The sequence below is a fragment of the Numenius arquata genome, chromosome 17, assembly GCF_964106895.1.
Source record: "Numenius arquata chromosome 17, bNumArq3.hap1.1, whole genome shotgun sequence".
Lineage (NCBI taxonomy): Eukaryota > Metazoa > Chordata > Aves > Charadriiformes > Scolopacidae > Numenius > Numenius arquata.
This window is the reverse complement of record NC_133592.1, coordinates 5,133,014-5,147,117: the sequence shown is the minus strand read 5'-3', so window position 1 is coordinate 5,147,117 and position 14,104 is coordinate 5,133,014. Positions and strand designations below refer to the sequence as shown.

At 37.2% G+C, this 14,104-nt stretch overlaps 1 protein-coding gene across 1 annotated transcript in view; it reads left to right on the top strand.

Annotated features, from left to right (window-relative positions):
* ANKFN1 (ankyrin repeat and fibronectin type III domain containing 1) overlaps window positions 1–14,104 on the top strand; it is a 65,079-nt gene that overhangs the window by 8,364 nt on the left and 42,611 nt on the right. The window contains exons 4-6 of the mRNA XM_074160261.1: window positions 3,844–4,054; window positions 8,566–8,760; window positions 10,252–10,365. Of these exons, the coding sequence (XP_074016362.1) occupies window positions 3,844–4,054; window positions 8,566–8,760; window positions 10,252–10,365 (520 nt within the window). The remainder of the gene's footprint in view (window positions 1–3,843; window positions 4,055–8,565; window positions 8,761–10,251; window positions 10,366–14,104) is intronic.

The following is a 14,104-nucleotide window of genomic DNA, read 5'->3' as shown; positions in this document are numbered from 1 at the left end:
TTTGCAATTTGGTCTCATAATTGTTTGGATTGGATGAAGTAGCTTATAAAATTCATGCTCTGTTTCTTGTTTAAATCAGTGCAGCTTTTTCAATCAGATTTCTGATTAAATGAAGAAATAGAAATTTTCTTCTATTTTTTCCCTTTTGGCGAAACATTCTTGCCAACAGATTAGCTGGCAAGAGTGTTTATGAGGAATTAACTTAAGCATGTGCTTACATTCTGTTCAGCAGCTTACTTAAGGCCAAAATTTCACAAATACTTTAGGTATTTCATTTGGCAAGCAAAAATCCAAAGATGCATTTTCAAAGGCATCTAGGCAGGTCTACATCTTGATAACTGAGTCCAAAAATAACAATTCAATCAAAGCTTTAAAAATAATTCTACAATAATCATCCAGGTAGGTAAAATCTGTTCTTAAAGTATTTGTACATATATTTGAAAAGGGCCAAATGCTTTTGTCAGCCATATCATGGGGTTAATTTCAGCTGTAATACTGAAGTTACCCATCCTTTTTTTTATTATATAACAGATATTTTTTTTTGTTTGTTTTATATAATGCAAGAAACTCCTGAGATGATGTCCAAGATTTATTGAGTTTCACACGAAACTGGAATTAAAGCCAAGTAACAGTATTGAGCATTTAGGGTAGCACTCTACAAATGCTAACTCATTTAACTTTTATGCACATACATGAAGTCAATTAAAAGATCATAATATTCTGATTTCAAAAAAGGGGGAAACCATATATGTACCCAGTGCCACAGAAGTGAACAGAGAAATACCTGGTTTCCTGTCCTCAGTGAGCACCACAAGTAATATTCAGCTGTACCTTTTTGTTCTGCTCTCAGACTGTTACCCAGTCTTTCCTAAACCAAACTTAACTAAAAGAAATGGATATTAATGTAGTCATTCTGTTTACTTCAGCCAATTCCCTTTGTAGTAAGCTCTTTATGAATTTACAGTTAAATAAGTAGATTTTCCTAGCTGTGATCAGTTACAATAGTAATATGATTGTGCTTGTTTTCTGATTGGATCAAAATGCAGATGCTTCTGAAGCATAATTACCCTTTATTTCCATAAATAACAGTATAGAGGAAGTTCCAAAATCAGTAGAAAAAGAATTTGAAAAGGGTGTAAATTGCGATGAAATTAATGCTTTTTAGAATGTTGGCATATATGTATTTGGAGAATTGATGAATATATTTTGCACTTCTTATAATTTATATGAAAAACCAATCTATCGGTTCATAGTTCTGCATTTATAATAATGAAATTTCAAAGAGTGAAGGAGGACAGCTTTCTTTTTTCCTCTTTAGGTGGAACATGACTGATCTATTTATGTTAATTTGGAGTACATGGTACAGTGACATACAGCTGTTAAATGCATATCATTGACTTGAGTAGGAGTTGATAACATATACCATGTATTAGAATCATACCATTAATTAAAATATTTTGTAATTATAATTAAAATTATTTAAAATTCTTTTAATTTCTAGCCAGAGCACTTCATCCCTTCAGGGTAGGGGCAAAACCCTGGAATAAGAGTAAGATCTCTGATTTCAGGATGATAAGGTGTTACATAAGCAAGCCAGCAAATGTGTGGAGCTACTGGAATGAAAAGAAATATTGCTGCATTGCAGTAAAAATTTCTGTCACTTTTAAGTTTTACCTTATAACAAGAGAAATATGTGCTGGCCTCTTTTCCAAAATTTTCTGGAGATGTTCCTTCTCTAATTGACCGTATATGTCCTTATGGATAATTTTTGCCTTGAACAGAGAGGTGGATAAGGAATGATAAATCTACCTGCTTACCATTCAGCTGTTTCTTTTTCTGAGATTTTCCTCTTACACATAACACTGAAGTATGATCTAAGTATTTGATAATGAAATTAAATCTGAAACTTACAATCTAGAGGAGAACCTGAAAAAAAAAGAATTTGACAGAGACCCATTTTGATGAAGTACTTGTTTAAGTAAGTAGTGTATTTTATTCTGCGTGGAAATCTACAGAAAAAATATTTCTCCAGCATGAGCTATCTCTTGCACTTAGGTGTCTAAAAGGTAGATTCCCAAGTCAGCGCTACTCTCCTAGATTAGCTTCATTGCTGCATAGTTTATCTCGTCCTTAGATAGTCATCTAACATAAGTACCTCATTTCTCTATATTGACAATTTTGGGTAAATATCATCTTATGTACATCTATCTTCTTGTTCTGCTGATCCCTAATATTCAGCATAGGTGAGGTCCGTATTAAAAATTTAAGATATTATTTTTGCAATTTCTTAGTGTGGTACCAATACTTCACATGCAAAACAATAGATCAGAAGATCTCTGTCAGGCCTCAGAATTTCTGGAGACACTTTTAACTGCAAGCACAACTGAAAAAAACCTGTAGAACTGATCAAATTCTAAGGTGGAGGTGTGGACTCCTTTTCAGAACTGCTTGCAAACTATTAGTCTACGTGTTTTAGGAGGAGACAAAAGATGTTGCAGCAGATCAGTGCTCTTTCAGAAAGTGTTTCACTGAGAGAAAAACTTTGGTAGGGATATGCCAAATAAAACTACATCAATTTAAAAAAGAAAATGAAGGTTTGATGTGGTTGAAATGTTAATTTTTAATCACAGTAGAAGAGGGTTTCAATTCAATAGTATTTCATGTCATAAAGAATACGTTACTATATAAGAATTTCCTCCGTGTTTCCTCCATGTGGGTTCCAGGACCCAGGAAGCTTGTTTACATCATGGATCTGGATCGCTTGCTCTCTAATGTATGCGTTTCTTTAGTATGCCCATTGGCACAATATGTCTACGTAGATCTCAGTTCCTTTATGTGACCACATGCTGAGCCCTCCTTGCTTAGCTGGGCCACTTGCTTCTATTAACTCATTCTTAAGAGGAAAAGAAAACCTATTGGGTAATTATGGCAATGGGACACCGGGAGTGGGAATTTAAAGAATCTTGGCAAATAACATGTCATTACTGTAGGCTCCAGAAGGATGTTTTCATAAGAGAAACCTGCAGGCGATGCTACTCTCCTGCACCTGCTTCTCCCCAGCTCAACTAAGAAATGATATGTTTCTTTGTATTATACCATTCTTTTATCTCCTTGACATTGGTAAGGAAAAGGTTCAGTGGTTCTCCCTGCTTGAGAGTCGGTGCCATGTATCTTCTTGGGTTTGGCTGCTTGTGTTCTCTGCTGTTCAGAGACATCACGTTCTGGACATGCACACTGGACAGGCAATTCTTTGAGTCTCATTTCTACTTCATTATTTAAGGACTATACATTTCAAAGCTGTTTCTAGTTACAAGTTAAATGCAAAAATATGAGCACCTAGAAATGACTGAAGTGTTTGAATGAACAGTACCTGTTACTAGCTCCCACTGGAGCTGTGAAGGTTTGTCTGCCGAATAGCTTGTTTGATTTGGATTTTGATCACCTGAGTTTGTAGATTTTTACTTTAAATTTTGAGTTTGAAAAACAGTAGTCTAAGGCTCTGCCAAAGTCATAGCCTTTCATCCAGTTTCACACTAAAAACGTAATATTGCTCATATAGCTTGATTACAGAACAGATGTCTGAATAAGTACAGGTTTGTTTTGTATGGGTTTGAATCTCACTTGAATCTTCCCACAGACCTGAAGTAAGTTAAAGCACACAAGGCCAGAGGCAGACCAAGCTCAGTTCTTCTGCAAACAATTTCCATGTTTCTAACGGAACCTAAGCTGGGGCTGGAGGATCAATATTTTCTAGCAATCTCACAAAACATAAATTTCCTCAATTTATCTTTTAAACACTGACATTTGAAAATTTACCTAATCTCTGTTTTTATCAATACACAGAATTTCCAGTGCAATGAAGCTATGTTTGAGGCTGTAGAACAGCAAGATCTGGATGCTGTTCAGATTCTTCTTTATCAATACACACTGGAGGAACTGGACCTGAACACACCAAACAGTGAGGGACTAACTCCTTTGGATATTGCTATTTTGACGAACAACGTCCCCATTGCCAGGACCCTTCTACATGTTGGGGCAAAGGAAAGCCCACACTGTAAGTAAAGAACACAAATTGAATTGACTTAGATAATTATCTGTAGGAGATAAGGTTTGCTACTGTTTTGGGAAATCACAAAAATCAACTGGTTTTATCATAAAGATGATTATACCAGCGATAGTACCACAGTGCTGGAGGACATTTGCAGCAATAGCTGCTTGTTGACTGTGTGCTCAGTAGATCTTTTTTGTTCTCCGTCAGATACATACCTGATGAATCAGGTTGAGCTTCTAATGTGATTAACACTGGAACAGCTGAGTTAATATCAATACTGAAAAAAAAAAATCGTAAAAAATAGGGAAACAGGAACTAAGTGAGTGATTCAAAGATCATGGTCTGAAATATGGTGTTTGTCATCAAAAATGAAAGGATGATGGGTTGTCTAGACATTGGTTTATTTTGATTATCCTTTTGATTTTGACTATGCTGCCTTCAGGAGACAGGTTGTGTTGAAATCTATCATTTTCATTACCACAGACTCCTCGCGCCTAGTCTCCAAATGGCCTAAAATCCCACTTAAATGAGAATTTCAAAGTTCTACAGAACCGGAGAAAATCTAAGCACAAAACAGACATACTCACTTTACTGGAATACCAATATTGCTTATAAGTACATATCGTGGCTATAAAACTATCCTTTGTATTCCTTCATGGGCATTTTTATGCACAATTTGTGGGTTAGAGGGTGACTTACCAACCCAATTAATCAACCATATACCATGACACAAACTCTGACGCCTTACTTGTGTCTAAAAATACACCAATGTATGCGAATTTGTTTTAAACTGTCAATGCCTATATTTAGGACATTCCCAGCAAGGCTATAATGAGACTGTGTTTGAGGGGTCCGGCCACTGCAGACTCTGCCATTAATTTGAAGTTAGTTAAATTAACAACATTTAGTGCTGGCATGTCAATCTCAGTGCTCCAGGAAATTGCACCTTGAGGCTACTAACATTGCCAGTTTTTTCACTGGAGAGTGTGTGTGCATGTGCGTGTGTGTGTTGGGTTTTTTTGCCAGACCCTCAGTGTTGGTACACCTTTATTGCTTTTCTATGTCCACAGCACTTATATTATCATTTATTCTGGCCTCCTTTAACCTTCCCTGGAGATTTTTGCATAGTGTAGCTGCTCAGTGAAAAGAGTTTTTTAGTTTTATATTTATTTGTTTATTTTTCTGTCATGGTTCATGACTGAGGCTTTAAAAAAAAGTGTGACAGCATTTAGAGTACATGATTGACTGCTGAAGCAACATTCATTAACCATGACAAATCTAGAGGAAAACACAGTCTTGAGTGTTCTAAACAGCAGTAAAAAAGACTAAACTAATTTTTCATTGACCTCATCTGTAAATAAATGCAGTCTGATGGCGAGCAGGGGCAATCATAAATTAGTATTCATTTCCTGTAATTAATGCAAACATGCCTATGAACACAGAGAATATGAATATATAACCACCTCATTTCCATTTCAAAATATACCCACCAAATTTCCACTTCACTTATCTTGATTTTTAGTTTTTCTGATTGAAATAATGGATGAAGCATTCTCAATAAAAAGCAAATGATTGTTTGGGGTTTTTTTACCTTAAGGGTTTGCAGTTGCTACTTGAGCGCAAAATGCAAAAAGTTATTTTCAGCACTCAAAACAAAGGTTCACAGCAGCTTTATATGTGGCTTCATTCTTGTGGAACTGGCAGCAGTCACTTTCTGTTTTCTCTGGTCTTTCTGCTTTGCTTTCTGTACTTAACCAACCCTGTCAGAATGAAATCCATTCTGTTTGTATGATCTCAGGGCTACAAGAACATGATCCAGCACCCAGCGGGAGTATTTTCATTTCTCTATGGTGGGCAGTTGAGCAAGACTTCCCCAGGCTGAGTGGGAGGGGAGGGAATTTCAAGGTAAAATTCTGACTCACTCATTTTGGGACAGGACACAAGCATCTCTTAATCTCATTGGAAGTCTATAGGACAGATGCACAGATCTGGAAGATTGCAAGGTAGAGGAATTCCCCATCCCAAGTGAACACAGAAAGCTTCCTACAGAGAAAACTCTTGCTCTTCCACTATTAGCCGTAGTGATCCAACTGAAATCTCATTATAATCCCTAACCTGATGCTGTAAAAAAGAGGTTCTGGAGAACAGATAGCTTCCATCTGTATCACCTGGATTTCTGCCTGGAATAGGAAGAACAGCAGATAAAGCAACAGAAAGTAAAACTATGATCTTCATTTCCACATGGAGCTCAGACTGTATAAATCTTAACAGGAACCCAACATCTCTTAAACACAAAGTAAGAAAGATCAGAGAGTACAGCATTTAAAATATTAATTTAAGGCAAAGTCCACTGTGTTATCTTCTCAGTTACTCTTATTCATCACATATTTATGGTTTGGCTTGGCCTGTTCACGTTCATTTTCAAATGAAAATAAGATTAAAATTTCCAGTGGCGGATTGGACACGTTTCCAGGACTTGACAATTGTGCATCAAAATCTTGATTAAACAGATAGAGCCAGATCCCTAGTGAGAACTTGAACGAATGCCAATTCTCAATCACCTGAGGTTCTGGCACATAAAATCTCCTTTCTCAGTCCCGTTGTGCTATCAGATGTGTTACATGCTTATTGTAGGCACGGATCCAGGAAACTATCACCTTTGGCCTCCCAGTAAACAGGCAGTTTGAGGATACCGGCAGATTCCAGTAAGCTTGGCCATATGTCTCTGATGTCCATATGAAGAATGATCAAACTTCAAGAAGGATGGCTTCAAGCCAGCTTCTGAAAGCAAATTCTTAGAGACAAACATTGTTCAAAAACAACCTTTTGGATGTCAGAAGCATTGAGTAATTCTTTGCTCTCCTCCTGTGGCTTTAAAGATCCCATGGCACTTTTCACAGTAGTTTGTAGGGTTATTCTTAGACTCTGCTATACTTTGTGATATTGTTATGAGGAACAAAGGGCAAAAGTTAAAACAATAAGTTCCGACTGGATAAAACAAACATCTTTTTCACCATGAAGAAAGGAAAGCAGTGGAACAGGTTGCATAGAGTGGTTGTAGAGTCTCTGTCCTGGGAAATTTTCAAGTCGATACTGGGTAATGCCTTTGGTAATTTGGTCTGACCTCGTACGTAGCTGACCCTGTTTTGAACAGAAGGTTGGACTAGAGAAGGTCCTTTCCAAACTGACTTGTCCCATGATCCTGTGTTTAGGAATAAAACATTCATTTACACAGGTATCTTCGCTCATGTGGTATCTTAATGTTAAAAACTTGTCAGTCTTGGTCCTTCATACGGTACAGTCCGATGTTTTCAGAAATGTCTGATGCTCCTGGCTTATGCAAGGGAATGACCAGCGCATCCTGTGCAAGGTTCATGGTGTTCCTGTAAAAACCTTAGGGAAACCGAGACCCTGGTTACACCCACACAGCAACTGCCCAGCGTTGCTAACAGCAGCTGCTTGTGCTGGGGCACTGTTTTCAGTAAATAGGGGCCTTTTCAATTAAGACTATCTCAGAGCTCTTCTGCAAAAATACCTGACAACTGAGAAAAGTTATTTTCTTTGATTTCGGAATTTCTCCTCTTGTACACTGTTTCCTGCATATTGGATATTAGATCAGTGCTTGCATTTCTTTTCAGATGAAACATCTTTACAAGTCCTATTTTCTAAACTGAAAATAGTTTGAACAATTTCAGGCTAAGAGTAATTCTGAAAATAGGGTTTGATTCACCACATTTCACTGTATAATCAAGGGGCTGGTTTAGGGTAGTCTTGTGCTAAAGACGGGCTAAAATCAAACCTATTTCAGTTTGTAACCTATGTGATCTTCATTTTCACCTTTCTGTAGCACACAGAAGTTCATACAGGCAATCTGACCTGATAAACATCAAATTAAAATTATTCTGAGCAGTGAAGAAAAACAAAATCTCTATGTGTAAACTGCTCACTATCTGTCCAGTCTATCTATCTAATTAGATATTACATGGGCAAAACTGAGGCACAAAGAAAACCTGGGAAGAGATCCATTCTATACCAGCCGTGGCCCTAAACCACAAAAACTCTCATTCTTAAGTTTGCCAATTAGATCTCTCTGCTTGTAGAGATGTATACATTGTACATGTTTATAACGAGTGCAACCTTCTTTTTTTGTATGAAATCTTAATGGTATTATGGCAAAGTAGGGGTTGGATAGAAACCAAATGCTGTATTATTTTAGTTTGTTTTTAATATTCCACCAACTTAAAACATACAGGCAATTTCAGTCTAATTAAGATATTTTTAAGCATATGAGATATATTGGAAGACAAAATCTGCTCAATTTATTCATTCATAAGTGGCCAGATCCTTAAGTGGTATAAATTGGCATGCTCTAATCCACTTGATGACAAGAGAACTACTGGAAGGTGGAGTGTTCAAGGATTTGATCTTATGTGTGTTATACTGGAATGAGTAAGGCCAGCATTTTGTTACGTAAGTCCACCGAGCAATGATTGACTTTTCCCTTTTCGTGGTAGTTGTTAACATGGAAAGCAGGTCGGTGCATCTGAGTACGCTGGTCCAGGAAGCACAGCAGCGAGTTACTGAGTTGTCTGCACAAGTGATGAATGAAGGCCATGGTACAGACAGCACAGAAAAAGAGAAGCAGCTGAAAGCGTGGGAATGGAGATACCGGCTGTACAAGCGCATGAAGGCAGGCTACGAGCATGCCAGTAAGTAGAAGAAAGTAGTTGCAAAATTCAAGACAAGAACTCTACAACTGAGAACACTCTGCCTTTGTTAGCAAAGATGCCGTCACTATAACTGATCCTCACAGCACTGCTGTGAAGCAGACAAATGTTAGGGTGGGGAAACTGAGGCACACGACTAAACAGCCTTCCCAAGAATGAGAAGGAAATTGATGTTAGAACAATAGAGGACCAAGTATCTGAGAGCAACAAGCACACAGCTCCCTTAGGAATGGACTGCATAAAATTGATAAGACCTTGGTTCAGGATCTAATGATTCTATCTTACTTATTTCTCTTACCATTTACTCCTGGATTTCATATAATGTGCTCAGAGTTTAAAATAGGATGATTAGAAAAGTCTATATGAATAGGGAGGAAGAGCGATGGGGGATATTGGCCTTTTTTCTGTTGTAATTTGATATTTATTTTTTAAAAATCTGTTTTAAAAGACTGGAGTTGTTCTAAACAATGAAATTTCATTTTACATATAAAAATTTTGAAAACTTAATGTTAATTTCAGCATCCATATATAATATTTCACCAGTGCAGTCACAGACTGGGTCACTTTAAAAAATTGTACAAGTGAGTCTGTACTCAGTAAATGTGAATTTGCGCCCGTGTGAAGGAGTAAACAGGGCTGAATTGTTTCACATGTGGATCTTGTAGCTGCATCCTATTCAATGAAATACAGTCATTGCCATTAACATTTTTACAACCATATTTATATAAATGTACTTACAAATAATTTTCTCAAATTTATTGTATTCTAAGATTACTTCTTCAAGACAGATGTAGTGCTCCTGGTATTAGATACTAAATATAGGAAGTACAGCAGTAGTGTAAGTTAATATAGTGATATTTTAAGCTAATCCCAGCAGTAATCATAACAATTTGTGTTTGATTTCTGAACTGATTCTAATTGATATTCTGTGAATTAAGCTTTTTTTTTTAAAAAAAAAAAAAAAAAGAAAAAGAAAAAAATGTTAGATCTCAACTGACAAGTGTATTTCGGGACTATTTCACTAAAACATTTGTGGAATTTGCAATTTCTGAATCACAATAATGTAAAAATGTTTTCTGTTATTTGATAAATTTGAGTTTGTTAGTGAAACCATAAAGGTTTAATTAGCTCTTTGTGGTTTTGTCCTTTCTCTCTCCTCCTACCCACCCCAAGAGATTTATAGGGGCTTTTCATTGACATAATTAGCATGAATCTGTTTTATTGGGTTACATATATGCAGGAAGATATTTTTAACCAAAAGGAGCCAAAAACCATGATAGAAACAAATGGTGTCTGCAGGATATTGTTAGCAGGGGCACTAATTAAAATGCTCAAAAGGCAGAGAACACAAACACCTACAAACCAAAGCTCACAATTGCAGGGTGATTTTCAGTGGGTTCTTTGAAGACTCAGAAACATTGTTTGAATAGGATTTGTTGTGCTGAAGAGCTGATGTTTTCTCTTCTCTCCCAGGAGCCCCTGAGGCGCCAACCAATGTCTGTCTCATGGTAACAAGCAGTACATCACTCACTGTCACCTTCCAAGAACCTCTGAGTGTCAACTCAGCTGTGGTGACCAAGTATAAAGGTACTGGATTTAGACATCTTTCATTTACCTTAACAATGTACAGAAACTCAAGGGCTAACTGACAAATGTATTTATCTACAAGAGATTATATTACGTTGCTAGTAATGTTTGAATTTAATTATTTTCCCAGTTAATAGCTGTAGAAGTGGAATTTTCTTAAAAGATTCCCCAAAGATGAAATTTTTATTAAAAAAGAAAAATAAATTAACCAAAAGCTTTCTCCCTGAGTGCTTTGAAGAAGATTGCTTGACTTACTGTGGTTAGGACATCGGCTCGATGACTGGGTTGAGATGAGCAGTTATAAAACACAAGCTAACTTTTGGTGCCTGTGGGCTCCTGAAACCATGTGTATCCTTGTAAATGCCAAACCCACACCACCATTCCTTAAAGGAATGCCTCTGGAAGCTGACACTTTTGGCAGAGGCATCATACAGCCCAACTAATTAGCTATTCCAGAGCTGCCACATCATTCTTGGAAGAGCAGTACATTTGGGGTGGCACCAGTTACTTGCAAAGTGGAATGAATAGGAAAACGCTTCCATCTGAATAGCGCTGTTGAATAGAAGCGGATTCAAAACAGAATTTCTGTTCCACAGGAAATTCCAACATTAAAAAAAAAAGTTTTATTGAAGATTAGAACAAAAATGAGAAATTTTAAAATTTCCTGTTCAAAGGAACTTTCAGGTTTTCTAAAATATTTGGAACAGTAAGTTCTTCAGTGTGAAGTGCAACAATCCACAGCCGCCTCCTTCCAGCGAGAGCCCGAGTCCTTCCGCAGGTCAAGGGACTGAAAAGCACTGCTCTGAAGGTCTGAGGCCTTCTTTGCCCAGCCCGGGGGAGTCAAGGCGTGGGGAGCCTGAAAGTCCTTTCCAACTGCGTCTTCCTTAATGTTTCCTGTTGCGTTTGTTTCTTCGTATAAATAATTAAAAACTCATTTGAGAGATTTTGAACCTTGGCTTTCCATCCACATAGCAATAGCCATAATGGTTGTGTTGTGGGGCAGTCTATTTCATGTCTCCATGAGTGGGTGTCACAGGGATTGCTTCAACAGGAGAGATTCAGATGCCCCCAGTCCATTGAGGGTCCAATAGCTCGTGGAGCTCTTCTGAAGGTGGGACATGCCGGTGCATAGGCCTCACTGACATGAAACACAAGCACCCAAAGGACTGCATGAGTTTATTTTGGAAAAGGCAGATTCTCTCTTCTCCCCCTGCTTCTGGTTAGAGATTCCAGTCATCACGGGCTATGCCCAGTAAGAATTTTCCTCCTAGACATCACAAAGCCATCAAAGTGATTCCATTCCTGATAGCCTCAGTAGAAGGGTAAATTACTGTATTACACCTAGTCAGCTGTGCAATGCTGCAGGAAGTGTGATTTTCAAAAACATCAAAGACCTTTAGAAGCCTAAATCTAATTTTCAGCAATGGGTTGGGTTGCCAGGAAACTAAATTTCATTTAAGGGCTTCCTACTGCCTGATTTACTTGTGAAAATGATACTTGGGCTCCTAAAACACTTAAATTCGCCTGAAAATGTCAGGCTTTCTGTAATACACATATTTTAAACAACCCTGAAATCGTGTTCACATTCTAATTATAATGATTGTTGATATTTTCACAGTAAAGCAAATTACCAAATAGAATTTATTTTTAAAAATCATTTTATTAAGTTTGTCATTTTTCTGTCTTGTTTGTTCATTTGGGTTGCGTCTGTTTTGCAACATGTCAATTCTGTCCTCTTTTTGGTAAGTACAATGTTCACAGAGATTCTAATCAATCTAGATAGCGTTGCCATCGTATTTTGAATTACCCTCACTGGTGATCATTTTATGCTTTATCAAGTTGACAGTTAGTTTTGCCAGAATGTTCTTTTTAAATCCTTTATCCCAGGAGACTTGCATATTTATGGTTAGATAAAAAGAAAGATCATTAATAGCTCCTTTTGGTGACTTTCGGGAATTAATTAAGCACTGGTTGCAGAATTGTTTATTACGTTATGGAGTGAGATTCTTTGTGCCAGTTTGAGGGGTCATAAAATGAACCTTTCAAATGATCACTTGCAAGAATGATTAGAACCAGCTAGCAATTACGAGCTCTGAAAGGAGAGCTTGATAACATTGTCTGAGGATCTTTTTAGTCAGACATATAAACCTCCCATCCAGAAAACATCCAAGCATTTTGCTAACTCAGGGACAAAAATAAGCTGTTAGGTGTTTTTTTTTCCTCTCAATACTTTACCATTGCTTTTTCGAAGCAAATTAAAATTCAGGAGCATTTGCAGCAGTGTTTAGGGAATACCTGCTCATTAACAGAAGCTAATAATGTTCTTTTCTCTGGACCTGAATTATAGGGGATAAAAACTGACATCAGCTTAGTTTAGTTCCCTAAAAACATTGAGAAACTGCCAATTTTTTTTTTTTGTGTCATCTTTTTTTTTTTAAATATATTTTTCCAAAGCTTTATTTGCCCAAATGTCATTTAGAAACTGGGCTTGGAACATTATCTAACTGTCTGCTGTTTTCCTGTGTGTGATCTTTTCCCTTGTTAGCTGTATAGCTTACAAATAATAATACAGGAGAATAATACTTTGCACTCACTCTCTAACCACTAAAACCATCTCACTTCATTAAGAGATTTAATTTTAACCACACACGGTGAATGGGTATTGACGTTGGTGTCCCAGCTGGATGACTGGATTCTGTGGAGCCATTGCTTTAAGGAGCCAGAGTATTCTTTACTTCCTCTCCTGGATTGTTGTTTAATGTTGCAGGCACCATCCTAATGGCTCCCCTCAGCTTCCCTCCAGAGAAGGCTACAGCGTGGTGGTGGCTGACGTGAAATGATTCCTATGTATAGTGTAACTTAGTAAAGTGTTTTGAGGCTGGAAGCAGACAGGCATGGCATAAATCAATAATAGCAGCAATAATCTGCTCCATGCTACAGAATGATTCAAAGCCAGAGACACCTCACCCCAGCCAGTTTTAGGAAGGATGTGAAGCATCACTGTAATATTGAGAAGAAAAACCCCTGCCCTTGGCTAATCATGCCCTAAAGCTAAACTTCACATCCCATCATGGAAGTACTTAAGCCCTGCTTTAGTTTTACATCTTTGAAAACACAATCAAAACGTTCCACACGAATATACAAAATAACTTGCCACAGTTTGAAGCTGAGGTGAACCTTCTGCTTACACTGTCATATTGTTGCATGATGTATTTTTATCCTAGATCTACACTACTGTAACTCTCTTGATGCAAAAAATCCCAGTAGCAACAGAATCCAGATAGACACCACTTGTGTCGTAGGAACAGTCCCAGCAGAGTCAAGCATTAAGTGCTCGTAGAACTTTTAAGAACTGTTGTCTTTCACTAATTAGCCTTTCTAGGGTTCACGTGTTCCACACAACACGTACAAAAAGCAGGTTTTTTAAAGAACAAAATTGTAAGTAATGGTAAGGAATTTTGTTGCACTTATTTTCTGTGCATTTTAAACCTGATTATTATTTTGCTTTTACAGTGAATGAGTACAGGTACACCTCCTCTTATTGCATTTTTTTTTTCCCATCCATTTCCCATCAGAAGTAGTCATAATATTGCTGTGATCCCCAAGTATAGGATAAGGAAGAAAAATGGACACAGTGCTGATCATTACCTACTGGAAAGGATCACTATGCAATGGAAAATCTCCGTTTATATTTTATTTACAAATTTTAAACAAACATCTATATCCCCTTTTGGAGAAA